At 47.1% G+C, this 12,962-nt stretch overlaps 5 protein-coding genes across 9 annotated transcripts; 4 read left to right on the top strand and 1 right to left on the bottom strand.

Annotated features, from left to right (window-relative positions):
- The first annotated feature begins 241 nt into the window (after window positions 1–241).
- On the top strand, window positions 242–1,455 carry LOC9644582. Of its 2 annotated transcripts, XM_024689432.1 has the most exons (5): window positions 242–504; window positions 567–841; window positions 898–1,027; window positions 1,093–1,290; window positions 1,352–1,455. In XM_024689432.1, exons 1-5 carry the CDS (start codon window positions 361–363, stop codon window positions 1,367–1,369), a joined length of 765 nt encoding a protein of 254 aa, XP_024545200.1. In that variant the 5' UTR covers window positions 242–360; the 3' UTR covers window positions 1,370–1,455. The 2 variants fall into 2 exon arrangements, with proteins under 2 accessions (XP_024545200.1, XP_002984528.1); XM_002984482.2 differs by having other exon boundaries at window positions 1,093–1,455.
- A 57-nt stretch (window positions 1,456–1,512) lies between these two features.
- Window positions 1,513–3,082, top strand: LOC9644270 (putative E3 ubiquitin-protein ligase SINAT1). 2 transcript variants are annotated; one of them, XR_002994145.1, is made up of 4 exons: window positions 1,513–1,854; window positions 1,925–2,311; window positions 2,443–2,952; window positions 3,016–3,082. XR_002994145.1 is itself a non-coding variant. In XM_024689431.1 (3 exons), the coding sequence occupies exons 1-3, from the start codon at window positions 1,606–1,608 to the stop codon at window positions 2,761–2,763; spliced, it is 957 nt and encodes a 318-aa protein (XP_024545199.1). In that variant the 5' UTR covers window positions 1,513–1,605; the 3' UTR covers window positions 2,764–2,992. The 2 variants fall into 2 exon arrangements, 1 of the variants encoding a protein (XP_024545199.1); XM_024689431.1 differs by lacking the exon at window positions 3,016–3,082 and having other exon boundaries at window positions 2,443–2,992.
- A 2,621-nt stretch (window positions 3,083–5,703) lies between these two features.
- Window positions 5,704–7,326, bottom strand: LOC9644450 (3-oxoacyl-[acyl-carrier-protein] reductase 4). The gene is made up of 10 exons (XM_002984375.2): window positions 7,132–7,326; window positions 6,883–7,025; window positions 6,778–6,831; window positions 6,597–6,723; window positions 6,447–6,541; window positions 6,356–6,388; window positions 6,162–6,296; window positions 6,012–6,105; window positions 5,865–5,947; window positions 5,704–5,805 (listed from the first exon to the last, which is right to left on the bottom strand). Exons 1-10 carry the CDS (start codon window positions 7,316–7,318, stop codon window positions 5,773–5,775), a joined length of 984 nt encoding a protein of 327 aa, XP_002984421.2. The 5' UTR covers window positions 7,319–7,326; the 3' UTR covers window positions 5,704–5,772.
- A 129-nt stretch (window positions 7,327–7,455) lies between these two features.
- LOC9644449 (pentatricopeptide repeat-containing protein At5g27110) lies at window positions 7,456–10,477 on the top strand. Of its 3 annotated transcripts, XR_002994158.1 has the most exons (3): window positions 7,456–9,859; window positions 9,908–9,987; window positions 10,084–10,477. XR_002994158.1 is itself a non-coding variant. In XM_024689575.1 (2 exons), exon 1 carries the CDS (start codon window positions 7,464–7,466, stop codon window positions 9,840–9,842), a length of 2,379 nt encoding a protein of 792 aa, XP_024545343.1. In that variant the 5' UTR covers window positions 7,456–7,463; the 3' UTR covers window positions 9,843–9,859; window positions 9,908–10,477. The 3 variants fall into 3 exon arrangements, 1 of the variants encoding a protein (XP_024545343.1); XR_002994157.1 differs by having other exon boundaries at window positions 7,456–10,190; window positions 10,244–10,477; XM_024689575.1 differs by having other exon boundaries at window positions 9,908–10,477.
- Window positions 10,478–10,749: 272 nt separating this feature from the next.
- On the top strand, window positions 10,750–12,709 carry LOC9644269. The gene is made up of 3 exons (XM_002984479.2): window positions 10,750–12,347; window positions 12,399–12,536; window positions 12,592–12,709. Exons 1-2 carry the CDS (start codon window positions 10,767–10,769, stop codon window positions 12,495–12,497), a joined length of 1,680 nt encoding a protein of 559 aa, XP_002984525.1. The 5' UTR covers window positions 10,750–10,766; the 3' UTR covers window positions 12,498–12,536; window positions 12,592–12,709.
- Window positions 12,710–12,962: the final 253 nt, after the last annotated feature.

The raw sequence follows: 12,962 nt of genomic DNA, 5'->3' as shown, positions 1-12,962 counted from the left end.
TGGAGGGTCTAGGGTTTAAGCATATTCTTATTTCGAGGATATTCGCAAAGATCCTATTAGCCACAAGAAAAACGTTTGGTTGTAAAACTATGATGCTTGTGACGATGAGAGAATGGATTTGGCTTATGTTAGTGCATGATTGACACGTGGAGGGACACTTGTAGAGTGGCCACGCCATCTTTCTTTCTCGCGCGACGAGTGGAAGGGTGGACAGCTTTTATCATTTTTTCTTGTCTACGATTTTCGCGGTATATATACTGTAGCGGGGTAACATTGCAGTAACTTAGATCGAGCTCTTACATCTCTTGAGTAGAGAAGAGAAGAAATTGTTGAAGAGGTTCCTCTCGATCCATCGAAGAAATGGCGGCTGTAGGAGTCCAAAATGTGTGCCTGGATTCGTCGATGCTCTCGTCCTGTTCTTCGCTGCGCCCATCGCCCAATTCGCAGAGAATTGCCGTGAGAAGCAGTAGCAGATCATCCGTGCAATGCTGCTGTTCTCGCCAGGTACCAGAAACTCACCCACGAATTTCCCCGAATCGCAGTACTCACTCTCTTGTTCTGGCCAGGATGATGCGCCCGAGACGAGCACATCGCGGTTGAGTGGATTGGGGCGATTGGCAGCGACTGGCCTGATGGCGCTGGCGGTCTCCACGAGCAGTGGCAGCGGCATTGCGATGGCGCAGCAGCAAGATCCAAGCCTGGTTCCGATCTTCAACGTTGGCGAGCAGGCAGATAAATTGCTCAAGGACGCCGACAAGCTCACCAACGACGACTCGCCGCCGCGATTTGGCCCATCCCGGGGCGGTGTCAAGTCGGAAGACGATGGAAGAATCGCCCAAAAGTGAGAATTTTTGTGTAGATTGATTGACTGATTGATCTGACCGATCGATTGCGCAGAGGTGGGAGTGGCGCCATTCCAGAGATCCAGGACAGTGGATCAGAGCTCGTAGGAAAGGGTCGCGAGAAGGTCGCCCGGAAGGCTTCCGAGACCAAGCAGAGATTGGATGAATCTCTGGGCCAAGCTCAGGTGAAGTGAAAGAAATCTGTTTTGAGATCTTCTACTTTGCTGATTCCATTCTTCTTTGTTTCCAGGACAAGGCCGAGGATGCGAAGAAGGGCATCCAGGGATTCTTCGGGCAGGCCAAAGGCAAGGTAAAGAGCGATGTCGACTCAGTTCAGGGGCAATCCAAGGATCCAAACGAGAAACTCAAGGGACTCGTTGGCGATGCGAGGAGCAAAGCCGATGACGCTGGTGACAACGCCAAGGATTTGGTTGGCTCGATCAAAAAGGTACGGAGATCTCTCGCTGTTCCTCTCAATCAATGAAACCGATCGAATGCGATGCTTGCAGGGCCTGAGAATTCGATAGAAATTTTTCGCCCACGCTTGTACTCTATCTAGAGATGAATGAATGAAAGAGAGAGCTCTGCTTCTAGGGCTCCATTTCTCTGTTTTTAGGGTTCTTGGAATTTAAAAAGCGTTGTAGTTAAGGGCGTTAAAGAGCTTTCGGCGCGTAAATTTCGAGTATTGGCCAGGGTTCGATTCCCAGGCCCTCATTCCATCAGGTAGGGTTAGGGAGGAGAGCTCTTCCATCGCCCGGCACGAATGTCGCCCGGGACGATCTACCTCGATGTCCCGGAGTCGCCATCGCTCGATAGCACAGAAACCACGGCCGATGCCGATGTGGTAGCAGTAGCAGCGGCGGGGTCAGCGGCGTCGTCGGTAGGAGCATCCTCCGCGCCTCCCTCGGCCTCTTGCGGATCATCCAAGTCGTGCTCCAAATCCACTAGCAGCGTCCACGAGCTCCTTGAATGCCCGGTTTGCACGAACTCGATGTATCCTCCCATCCACCAGGTGAGTGTTGGAAAATTCTTCGTTTTACTTCCTTTTTGCTTGGTTCTTAGTCTCTCTCTTCACTGTGCAGTGTCCAAATGGCCACACTCTGTGCTCTACTTGTAAAGTCCGCGTCCACAATCGCTGCCCAACTTGCCGATACGAGCTGGGAAACATTCGCTGCTTGGCTCTGGAGAAGGTTGCGGAATCGCTGGAACTTCCTTGTAGGTACCAGGGACTTGGATGCCCCGACATCTTTCCATACTACAGCAAGCTCAAGCACGAAGCGCAGTGTTGCTTCCGGCCTTACGGCTGCCCCTACGCGGGATCCGAGTGCTCCATCAGTGGCAACATTCCAACGCTGGTTGCTCACTTGCGCGACGATCACAAGGTGGACATGCACAATGGTTGCACCTTCAACCATCGCTATGTCAAGTCCAATCCACAGGAAGTCGAGAATGCTACCTGGATGCTCACGGTAACGTTGGTTTCCTCTTGGTCCAATCGTTTCTTCGTTTGATGTTCTTGTGCTGCTAGCTTTTGAAGCTATGCAAGCTTCAGTTTCAGAAGTTTGATCGAGTAACCCGACGACTGCTGTTTGGTTTCCAGGTTTTCAACTGTTACGGACAGCACTTCTGCCTACACTTTGAGGCGTTTCAGCTCGGGACAATGCCAGTTTACATGGCTTTTTTGAGATTCATGGGGGACGACAACGATGCCAAGAACTTCAGCTACAGCCTCGAGGTAGGCGCCAATGGCAGGAAATTGATGTGGCAGGGTGTCCCGAGAAGCATTCGGGACTGCCACAAGAAAGTGAGGGACAGCCATGACGGATTGATAATCCAGAGAAACATGGCCTTGTTTTTCTCCGGGGGTGACAGGAAGGAGCTAAAGCTGAGGGTGACAGGCAGAATTTGGAGGGAGCAGTAAAAGAGCTTTTGGGCAGCGAAGCCAAAGTGGGACTGGATGGGAGAGCTCTAGCAACTTCAATTTCATGCTTTTGAAATTGCTGCAAAGGTGGGGTGGGGAGAATAGCTATTACTCAGCACAGTGTAGATTTATTGGCTGTAGTTTCATATCAAAGGTATCCAAACCTGTGAAGGCTTGAAGGAACTCTTGGTATGGCCTTTTACTTGTGAAGTGAAGTTTCCTAATGCTCTCCCTTTTTTGCTTACTTTGCAGAATTGTGTACAAACAAATAAACTGCACCTTGATATGTTTTTAATCACGAATTACTTTCATTTTGCTACAAGCCTTCTTGGTTCGAAGACGAGAGCATCGGCGTCTTTTGTCATGCTATTGTCATCAACTTAGTAAAGCTTCAATTTGGAGTTGTTGATTAAGAATACATACTAACTAAATGAACCCACTCTAGTCCCTCTAATGGAATTCAGCCTGTGATTACCATTATGTTTGGTGTGGAGGCCTCCATCTAGGAGATGGAATTGTTGATATATATGGCTAAATTCATCACATGCTTAACATTAACTTCTGTTGGAATAAACCTTTAACAAATGTAGAACTACATTTGGTACAAGCCTCACAAAGTTTTGACAAAGCAGTAGCTATAGCATTCCCAATTTAATCCATTTCAACATGGTGGAGAACAATAGAAAGGCTAGTTGTCTCAAACAGCCCATACTAGGCCACTTTGATGGCCACCTATGTTGAAATGCTGAAGTTCACATAGAGCATATCAATGCATAAATGAATGCCTTAATATCACACACTAGGCAATGCAATTATCAAATGGTTTTAATTATTAAAATGCTATCAACATTACTGAAATGTCAACATACTCATGAAGACTCTTGTTCACTAGAAAAGTTTTCCCAGTATAAATACATTTTAATTTTGAAAAGGAAAGTTTTTTTCATTATTTTGTGGTGAATTATTATTAAAACCAATCCACTATTTTATATTGTATTTTTTAAATGAATTTATAAGTAATAGATTTTCAAATTTTTTACTTAATTTTTTATATCATATATCTCTTTTAAGATAAATTTTCAATATAGTTATTATACAAAATGATAACATTTAGCACCACTTTCAACACAGTGTCTAGCACCATCTCCAACACCAGAGTCTCCACATTCAATAGCACCATCTTTTGCACTATGTTCAACAATTTTGGCATCAGCTCCAATAGTACCTTTAAAGCTTCATTTAGCACTACTTCCAGAATTTTATCCAGCTTTGGCACCATTAGCACCATCTTTGGCACTGTGCTGAGCATTAGCTTTAGCACCAGCCTAGGGATAATCAATGCTTTTCCTATACCTTTATTTCCATTGTTACTACTTATGTTGTTTATTACATTGCTGTGGATGTGGGCATATGGAAAACTTAGAAAGTTGTTAAATGCTTTTTGAGGATATTTTGAATATATGGGGTTGATTTGAAATATTACCAAATTTAGATTATCTAAAGTAAATAAATCAGTTTTGCATTAAAAAAAAGTCATATTAATAAATTTATAATATGCAAATTAAGATAATAAATATTTAAAAGAAATTGGATTGAGAAGAAGAAGTAGTGATATAAGTAAATAAATCTATTTTTAAATTTTATTATTTCATTTATAAAGTAATTATTATTTGATTCGAATTATTTTTAACTTTAAATTTTATATATATATATATATTTATTTATTTATACAATTTTAAATTATTCTATGTAGTAATGAAATAGAAGGGTTTTCCCTATTTACAAATTACTGTTAAAGATGTGAGGCATGTATCCACGTGTCAAGGATTTCTATACTTTCCCAGAAAATATAAACTCAAGAGTTTACACAATCTAATAAATTAAGTTATATTGTTCATTTAATATAATAATAATAATTTTTTTATTATCCAAATTTTTTTATTATTTAGACATTAATATAGTACATATTAATACCAACATTATATTTATTATAAATTATATATTATCAATAAAATTGTATATTTAAATTATCAACATAACATATTTAAGATTTTTCTTTCTAAGTTTATAATACAAACTTATTAATAACAAAATAAAATAGATATATGCTACTTGGTTAGCTTGTATTTATAAATAATTTTATAATTCTTATTAATTTAAAGAAATATGTTAGGTAGTTGGCTCCACATACTTAAACTCTCTATAATATAGTTTCACTGCGATGAACTTTACCCCATTCTTGATTATAAGGTTTTCGTCCTTATAAATTTACCTAATATAATCCAAAAATTAATAATTTAAATACATATAATATAGAGTGATAATTTTTATTTTTTATTTATATAACTATTGATTTAATATTTTTATAACTAGTTTAACTAAATAAGTTCCAGTTGAGACTAACCAAAACCATCTTTTTTAACAAAATTTATTTTTCCCACTAAACTATTTACTATATAAATTGTCACTTTTAGAATTTAATACTTTAATTCTTTAAATGTTCAAAAATAACTTTGAAAAAAGAATTGAATCTATTTATTTTAAGTTAAGATATTAAATACAACTTGTAATATTTTTTACTTTTAAAATTGTTATTAAAATAAAATATGACAATTTTCCTGGAGTTAAAGTTTGTATAATTTGCTAAAATTTTAACAAATGTTACATTTAATCTTAAAAGAGTTTTTTGAAAAATAGTTAACTATTAAAATTTTCATAGTACATATGATATGCACATTCTTCTCATTATAAAAGAGATTTATTTCTTAAAAATAAGTTAACTGTAACTATCTATAGATCAGGCTTCTTTTATAGAAAAATATCATTGCATAAGAAATAGTCCCATTAGGTATAGTAGCAGGAAGTTGTCCACATCTAGGCTGGCTTGGAGTTTGTCATTAAGCTCCATATGGAGTGGCCTCATTTGTTATAAATCAAAGGTATCAATAAGTTAGGTGCTATAGGATTATTTCAAAATTGTATGAGACAAAAACATCCTAGCTTGCGTGCTTACATGACCATTCCACCATCGATATTGAAAACCTGGGAATGAAGCTCTCAGAGGATGGACGAACGCTGTGACTAAAAGAAAGAGATCGTACCTGTCCTGTAATATAAGCAGCTGCCGGGTCGAGAGCGAGAAACTTGACGAGACCAGCCACTTCCTCTGGTTGGCCATATCTTCCTGCGCAGACGCAAGAGGTTTTAAGCAAATGCAGATTATCGCAAGGATATGTGTTTGCTTTTACCCAATGGAATGGTTTGGAGTATTTTCTTCTCAATTTCGTCTCCCAGTTTTGCAGTCATGTCTGAGGCGATGAATCCTGGAGCAATAGCATTGGCCTGCAGGATGCACTCGGGAAATTTAGGAACTAAAGGAGCAGCAATTTTGAGAATACCGTAATGCTCCTTCCGGCATACTCGCGAGCAACAGTTTTCGTGAAACCAATGACACCAGCTTTAGCGGCGCTATAGTTTGCTTGTCCTGCATTCCCAGTAACACCGACAACCGATGAAATATTGATGATCCGACCCTGTGCGTTATCATGTAATAAGAAACTCGACACTATGGAAATTGACACAAAATACAGACCTTTTTCTTCTTCATCATGACTTTCGTAGCAGCCTGCAGTGCATAAAGTCACTTTTCTCGGACGAGCAGTCTGAAAGACTGATGGACGAACCTGTGTGCACAGAAAAACCCCAGAAAGGTTGAGATTGATAACCTCGTCCCACTGAGATTTCTTCATCCTCATGAGAAGTGTATCCCTCGTTATCCCTTGAAAAACGAATCAGTCAAGCGTTCCAAACTTGATAATTCCAGCAACCAGTACCTGCATTGTTCACAAGAATATCGATCGTTCCCCACTTGTCGATCACAGCCTTGAAAAGCGCCTCGACATCTTCTTCCTTCGATACATCTCCACCATAAACGAGAGCCGAGCCACCAAGTTCTTCGATCTACAGTAAAACACCATTTTCCACAAGAAAGACAAAAAATTCACCTAACGATACCTGCGAGGCAACATCCTCGGCCTCTTTTGATGATCTAGCGTAGTTTACAAGAACCTATTGAAGCGGTAAGATAAACAGTGGAAGAAAACTTGAAAGAAGCCTTACTTTGCCACCAGCAGCACCCAAAGCGAGAGCTATGGCTTTGCCAATCCCTCGCGAAGCACCAGTCACCACTGACACAGGAGCTTCGACTAATTTCGTTGCCTCGTGAGAGGGTTCGGTCGCCGTTGCCACTTGAGCTCTGATAGCTAGAAATTTCCAGCAAAACCAGTGAGATCGAACCGGGAAATCGAAGAGAACAGAGGATGCATGCGCTGGAATGGATCCAGGAATTCATGGCGTGATCGGGATTACCTGACGAAGAACACGATGATCTGACGCCTAGACTGGAGCAGAGCTGGAGATTTCGGCCGAATCGCAAATGCTGCCTCGATTGGAGCGCAGGAGCTGCCGCTGGGGTCGTCGTCGCGAAGCCGGAGATCAAAGATGCGGAAGCCATCGCTGCTCTGTTCCTCGATGCGACACACAAAAAGTATTTCATGCCGATGCCCTATATATCCAACGGCGGGGAGAGCTCCAAACCAGCGGCCACAATTGCGCCAAGCTGGCGGTGAATTTGATTTTGCCGCGTCACTTCCTAGGGCTGAGTCAGCACTTCTTTCTAGGGCATCGCAAAATGCTGTGGGATGCTGAGGAAGGCGAGCTTCGTCTCGAGGAAGCTCGTCTTCAATCTCAAGAAGAAGGCGCCGGTGGCGAGGATCTCCGTGAGCGACGCCCTAGAGCAGCTCGATCAGCGGCGCCACGGCTACGTCGAGCTCTACGACGAGCTCCTCCAGCAATGCGGGCGACTGGGTTCCCTGGCAGAAGGTAAGCTCGTCCATCGCCATCTCCTCCGCACCGGCCATGGCCGGAACCAGTTCCTGGGCAATCTCCTCATCCAGATGTATGGAAATTGTGGAGAAATCCACCTCGCCAGGGCCGCGTTCCAGAATTTCGCAAGCATCAAGGCGGTGGCTTGCTACAACCAGATGCTCAGCGCTTACGGGAAGAACGGGCTGTGGAACCGGGCACTGGAGTTGTATCACAGGATGTGCGAGGAAGGGCCGGAGCCGGACAAGATCACGTACTTCATCGTTCTGGGCTCTTGCTCGGCGGTGGGAAGTCTCCGTGAGGCTCGAGAGATCCATGCCAGCATCATCGAGGCACCACAGATCATCAGAGACAATCTCTCTCTCCAGAACGCGCTGGTAAACATGTATGGAAAGTGTGGCAGCGTGGAAGAGGCACGAAAGGTTTTTGATGGGATCAAGAACAGGGACGCTGTCTCGTGGACTTCGATGATCTCTTCCTACGCCAACAATGGGTTTTGCGACGAGGCACTGGATCTCTACCAGCAGATGGACGCCGATGGAATCCAGCCCGACTCGATAACTTTCACCAGCGCTCTTCTGGCTTGCACGAAACTGGTCGACGGGAAAGCGATCCATGCAAGGATCGTGAGCAGCAACATGGAGTCGGACTTTGTGGGAAGCGCTCTGATCAACATGTACGCGAGGTGTGGAGACGTGAGCTCCGCGAGGCAAGCTTTCGAGAAGATCCAGAACAAACACGTCGTTTGCTGGACTTCGCTCATGACGGCTTACGTCCAGACGTGTCACTACAGAGAAGCGCTGGATCTCTACGGTAGAATGGACCACGAAGGCGTCCATGCCGACGGTGTGACTTACGTGACTGCTCTCGGGGCATGCGCGAGCTTGGGGGCTCTCAAGGAAGGCAAAGCAATCCACTCGCGGGTGTTCGAGTGTGGATTCCAGTCGCTTGTCGTCCACACCGCGCTTCTCACCATGTACGCAAAGTGTGGAGAGCTGGACGCTGCGAGGGCGGTGTTTAACAGGGTCCGGCAGAAGAGAAACGTCTACTGCTGGACGGCGATGATATCTGCTTATGCCCAAGCCGGGCATACCCAAGAAGCGTTGGAGCTCTACGACCAGATGGTGGCCGAGGGGACCCGGCCGAACGAGTATACTTTCTCAAACGTTCTAGCGGCGTGCTCCTCGTCGGGTGATCTGGAAGCAGGGATGAAAATTCACGGACACGTCGAGAACAGCGAGCTGGCCTCGAATGTGGCCGTCCAGAACGCGCTGGTGACGATGTATGCCAAGTGTGGGAGCTTGGAGCTCGCAAAATCGGCTTTTGAGGCATCGGGTCGCAAGGACTTGGTGTCCTGGAACGCGATGATCGGAGCTTATGCTCAGCACGGACTCGGAAGGGAGGCCCTCGACTTATACCAGACTATGACGAGCCAGGGGGTGCTTCCGGACGAGGTGACCATCGCCAGCAGTTTGAGTGCCTGTGCGATATCTGGCTCTCTCCAGCTAGGCCGGGAGATCCACAGCCGGGTGCTCAAGAACCAGAGCTTCCGGTCGAGCTTGATGGTCCAGACGGCGCTGGTTAACATGTACGGGAGGTGTGGGAGGCTCGAGACGGCGAGAAGTATGTTCGAGGACATGGGACAGAGGGACGTTCTCTCGTGGACTGCAATGACGTCCGCCTACGCTCAACAGGGCCATGCTGATCAAGTGCTCGACTTGTACCTGGAGATGGTGCTCCACGGCATCAGGCCCAACGAGATCACCTTCACGAGCATCTTGGTGGGCTGCAGCCACGCCGGTTTGCTCGCCAGAGGCGTGGAGTGCTTCCTGGAGATGCAGAGCGAGCACGAAGTGGTTCCTATCCGCGAGCATTTCCTCTGCATGGTGGATCTTCTGGGACGAAGCGGGAGGCTGCGAGACGCGGAAGCGCTGGTAGAATCCATGCCGTATCAGCCGGACTCGGTGGCCTGGCTGACGGTGCTTGGATCGTGTAAGACACACTCGGATGCTGATACTGCGAAGCGAGCGGCGAGGAGGGTGAAAGAGCTGGATCCGGAGAACACTTCGCTGTACTCGCTGCTGTCGAGTATCTTCACGGCGGCTGGATTGCCGCAGGAGGCGCTGGAGGTCCAGCTGAGCATGAAGGAGATGGGATTGAAGAAGCCTCCCGGCCAGAGCTTGATCGAGAAGTAAAACCGAGGACGATGGCGGTAAGCATTTCGAGAGCTTTGATTCTAACGCGAGCGATGGTTTTGTAGAAGTAACTGGACCCATGGAGATCGAGGGAACTTTGAGAGGCTACGGCATTGAGGATAATTTTCCAGAGAGCTTTTCACAGGTGAATGGAAAGTTTTTCTTAGTTTTTTGGAAGTGATCAATTTCTTCCAGTTCTCGCCGAAGTTGATCAACTAACTATGGATCACAATCTTTCCAGGTGTTCTACTCGCAATCGCTGGCTTTTGCTTTGCGGACCATCCATTTCATGCTTTTGAAATCGTTGCAAAGCTACTCGTAGCGATGCGCTAACACCGGCTTGGAAAGGTACAAAGGAGTTGCCTTTAAGAGCGGGCTGGAACTGGTGATATGCCTTTCAGGATCGATGTGGAGTTCGAATTTTCGGTTCTCTCTTCATTGTATACAAACAAACTCACCAAAGTCGCGATTTTTGGTCAGACTTTTCTCCTTTGATTCGATGATTCGATTGAGTTGGCAAATCACAGGTTTCCATGAAATTTCTTACTAGAACTTCTATAGTTTTCTGATGATGGATGGAATTCTTCCGTTCCATAGTAATGAATCACTTCCCACGTCGGTGAAGTATTAAAGCCCTAACGGTCACACTGCTACGCATATTCTGTTCCTCACACTCAGATTCCGTCGGCGCGCATTAAAGACTGTTTGTGACGGCGGCAAATTTCGCCGTTACTAGTTAAGTTAGAAGACAAATCTCGCCATCTGGCGCCACCCCATTCGCTGGGCGGTAAACTGTTTGACCGGCATTACACGCGCGCCGTAATTCGTAAAAGTTTTCAAAATTTTCAAAATTTTAACCTTTTACGTGATCGTGGTGGCTATGGCGGAATAGGGTTCTTTTGTTCCTTTGTTTTTGGCTTATCGATGGCCTCGACGGTACGGAGTAGGCGGAGGCGAGTGACGCAGCCGTTTCGTGATCGGGAATGCGAGCGTTGCGATCAAGAAGCGCAGGATTCGATAAGCGGTGTTGCGTGCTGCCAGGTTTTCGACGATCGGGGGAGGATTTGCGAGGATTCAGAGATTTCGGCGCTTCTCGTGTCCACTGATGCCTCCTCCGCTGAGAATCTCGCTTCTTTTTCCCAGGATTGCCGCCACGCTGCTGTGAAAGAGGGGGAGGAGGAACAAATCCCGGGCAAGAAGCGGCGATCTTCGTCGTGGAGTGGTCTCGCATTGCCGCGACTGTGCGGCGAGAAGAATGTGAATGCCGCCGGCGATGCTTGCAAGAAGCTGGGATTCGTCGTGACGAGGAAAATGCGAGCGCTGTCGCTCGACGATAATCTTCACGCTCTCTCCTCCAGGATGAAGCTCCTGTGCAGCCGCGACGACAGCTACCTCCCTCTCGTCGCCTCCGATTGCTCCATCTCGCAGCTCAAGGACCTGGCAGCAGCTGGAAATCCCTCCAGCCGCCACCACAGCAATCTCAACATCGACGATCAGCGCTCCCAGAGCTTCGATTCCCGCCGCTACGATCTCGTCGGTTCTCCGGGTCCGAAATTTCTCCTTGCCAATCGAGCGGCAGCTCGGGAGGAACAGGGGGAATCGTCTTTCAAGTGCTCGGCTTCGGTGCCATTCAAGTGGGAGGAAGCGCCAGGCAAGCCCAAGCCCTCGTTGGAGAAGCCGGATCCAACCCTCCAGCTCCCTCCTCGTCTCAGCCGCAGCGCCACTCTCCACAAATCCGCGATCTCCTCGAACTTCTCCCAGCGCCGAGCGCAGTCCGTCAATCACAGGCAAGGATTGCTGTTAGCAGCGGTCTCGCTTGCCGCGGACGGTAACTCGAGCTCTCCAGCCGTCCAACACGGTACCGCCGACGGTAAGACGGTCGACCCAAGCTCTCCGACGAGCATACTGTGCGGCCCCGACCAGAGCAGCGCGTCGTGCAGCGCTTCATCCTCGGACACCATCTCCGACTCGGCGGTGGTCTCGGACGCCGAGTCGGGGACTACTACCAGTGTGGCGAATCCAGCAGCGGTGATAGAGGATTGTTTCAAGGGTGGCCGTAGCAGCGTTAAGGTCTCTATTACCCGATCGATCGAGAGAATTCTCCATCCCGATTGGCTGCGATCCAAGCGCGAGAAGTTCCGTGGTAGCCAGGATGTGGAGATGTGGGCTCCGACGCTCGCTGCGTACTTCCACAGCATTGAAGGTTCGGAGAGCGCCAAGGATGAGTCGGCCTCGGTGCCAAGCAGCGGGCAAATTGTGTTGCTCCAGCGCGCGGACGAGGAGGGCGATGTTGAATCGGACAAGGTGCTCAAGCTCGGCTCCGGTGAGATCGATCAAGATAGGGCTTTGGGTTTTGAGGAGTCAGCTGCGGCTGGAGGAGCAATGTCCTGCGGCTGTGCGTCGCCGAGGCTCGCTCCATCTCGGTTTCGATTGATGCGAAGCGCTAGCTCGTCCGGGCAGAGGAGGTGGGTGGTGACGCGAATACGGAGAAGCTCGAGGCTCCTGGTAACAAACGTCTTTGGTTTTGCAACTGTGGCTAATGGCTTGGTTTTGTAGCAAATGTTCGTGTTCAAGGCCGTAAGGTGTGCCGTCCAGCCCCGACGAAAGTCGCCTTTGGAATCGTCCAAGCTTGTCTATCATCCCGTGAAGAACTGAGTGGAAAGCTTGCCAACTGGACGCTGTGCAACTCGCAAGGTGTGACATCGTTTCGCTTTTTGGCTCTGATCGATCAAAGCCTCGATTTTTCCAGGAGCCCTGACGAAGGAAAAGCCAAGAAACGCAGCAGCATTTTAGCGCTGCGTGTACAGAGGAGTGGTATATTGTGAATGGTTTTGTGACTAAGAAAGATGTGTTGGTCGCGAGTTAAAGCTCTCCCACCAGATTATAGCTACTGAATCGGGCCAGCCAGATCAACAGCAGTCGTGGAGGCTGCTGCTCGATCATCACGAAATGTGGCAGCAGCAGCAGCCTTAAAAAAATCGCGATCAGAGACAAGGAAAAGAGCGACGAGATCTCTTTGGATGAATATGGTATGGCTTGCACTTGCAGGGACCAGAGCAGCAGGGACATTGAAAGACTGTTGCTGGTGGAGACGAAAGTATCGATCCGATGCGAGCGCCA

The sequence above is a fragment of the Selaginella moellendorffii genome, unplaced genomic scaffold (genome assembly GCF_000143415.4).
Source record: "Selaginella moellendorffii unplaced genomic scaffold, v1.0 SELMOscaffold_62, whole genome shotgun sequence".
Lineage (NCBI taxonomy): Eukaryota > Viridiplantae > Streptophyta > Lycopodiopsida > Selaginellales > Selaginellaceae > Selaginella > Selaginella moellendorffii.
Note: the sequence above shows the minus strand (reverse complement) of the source record. Positions and strands in the feature narration are given on the sequence as shown.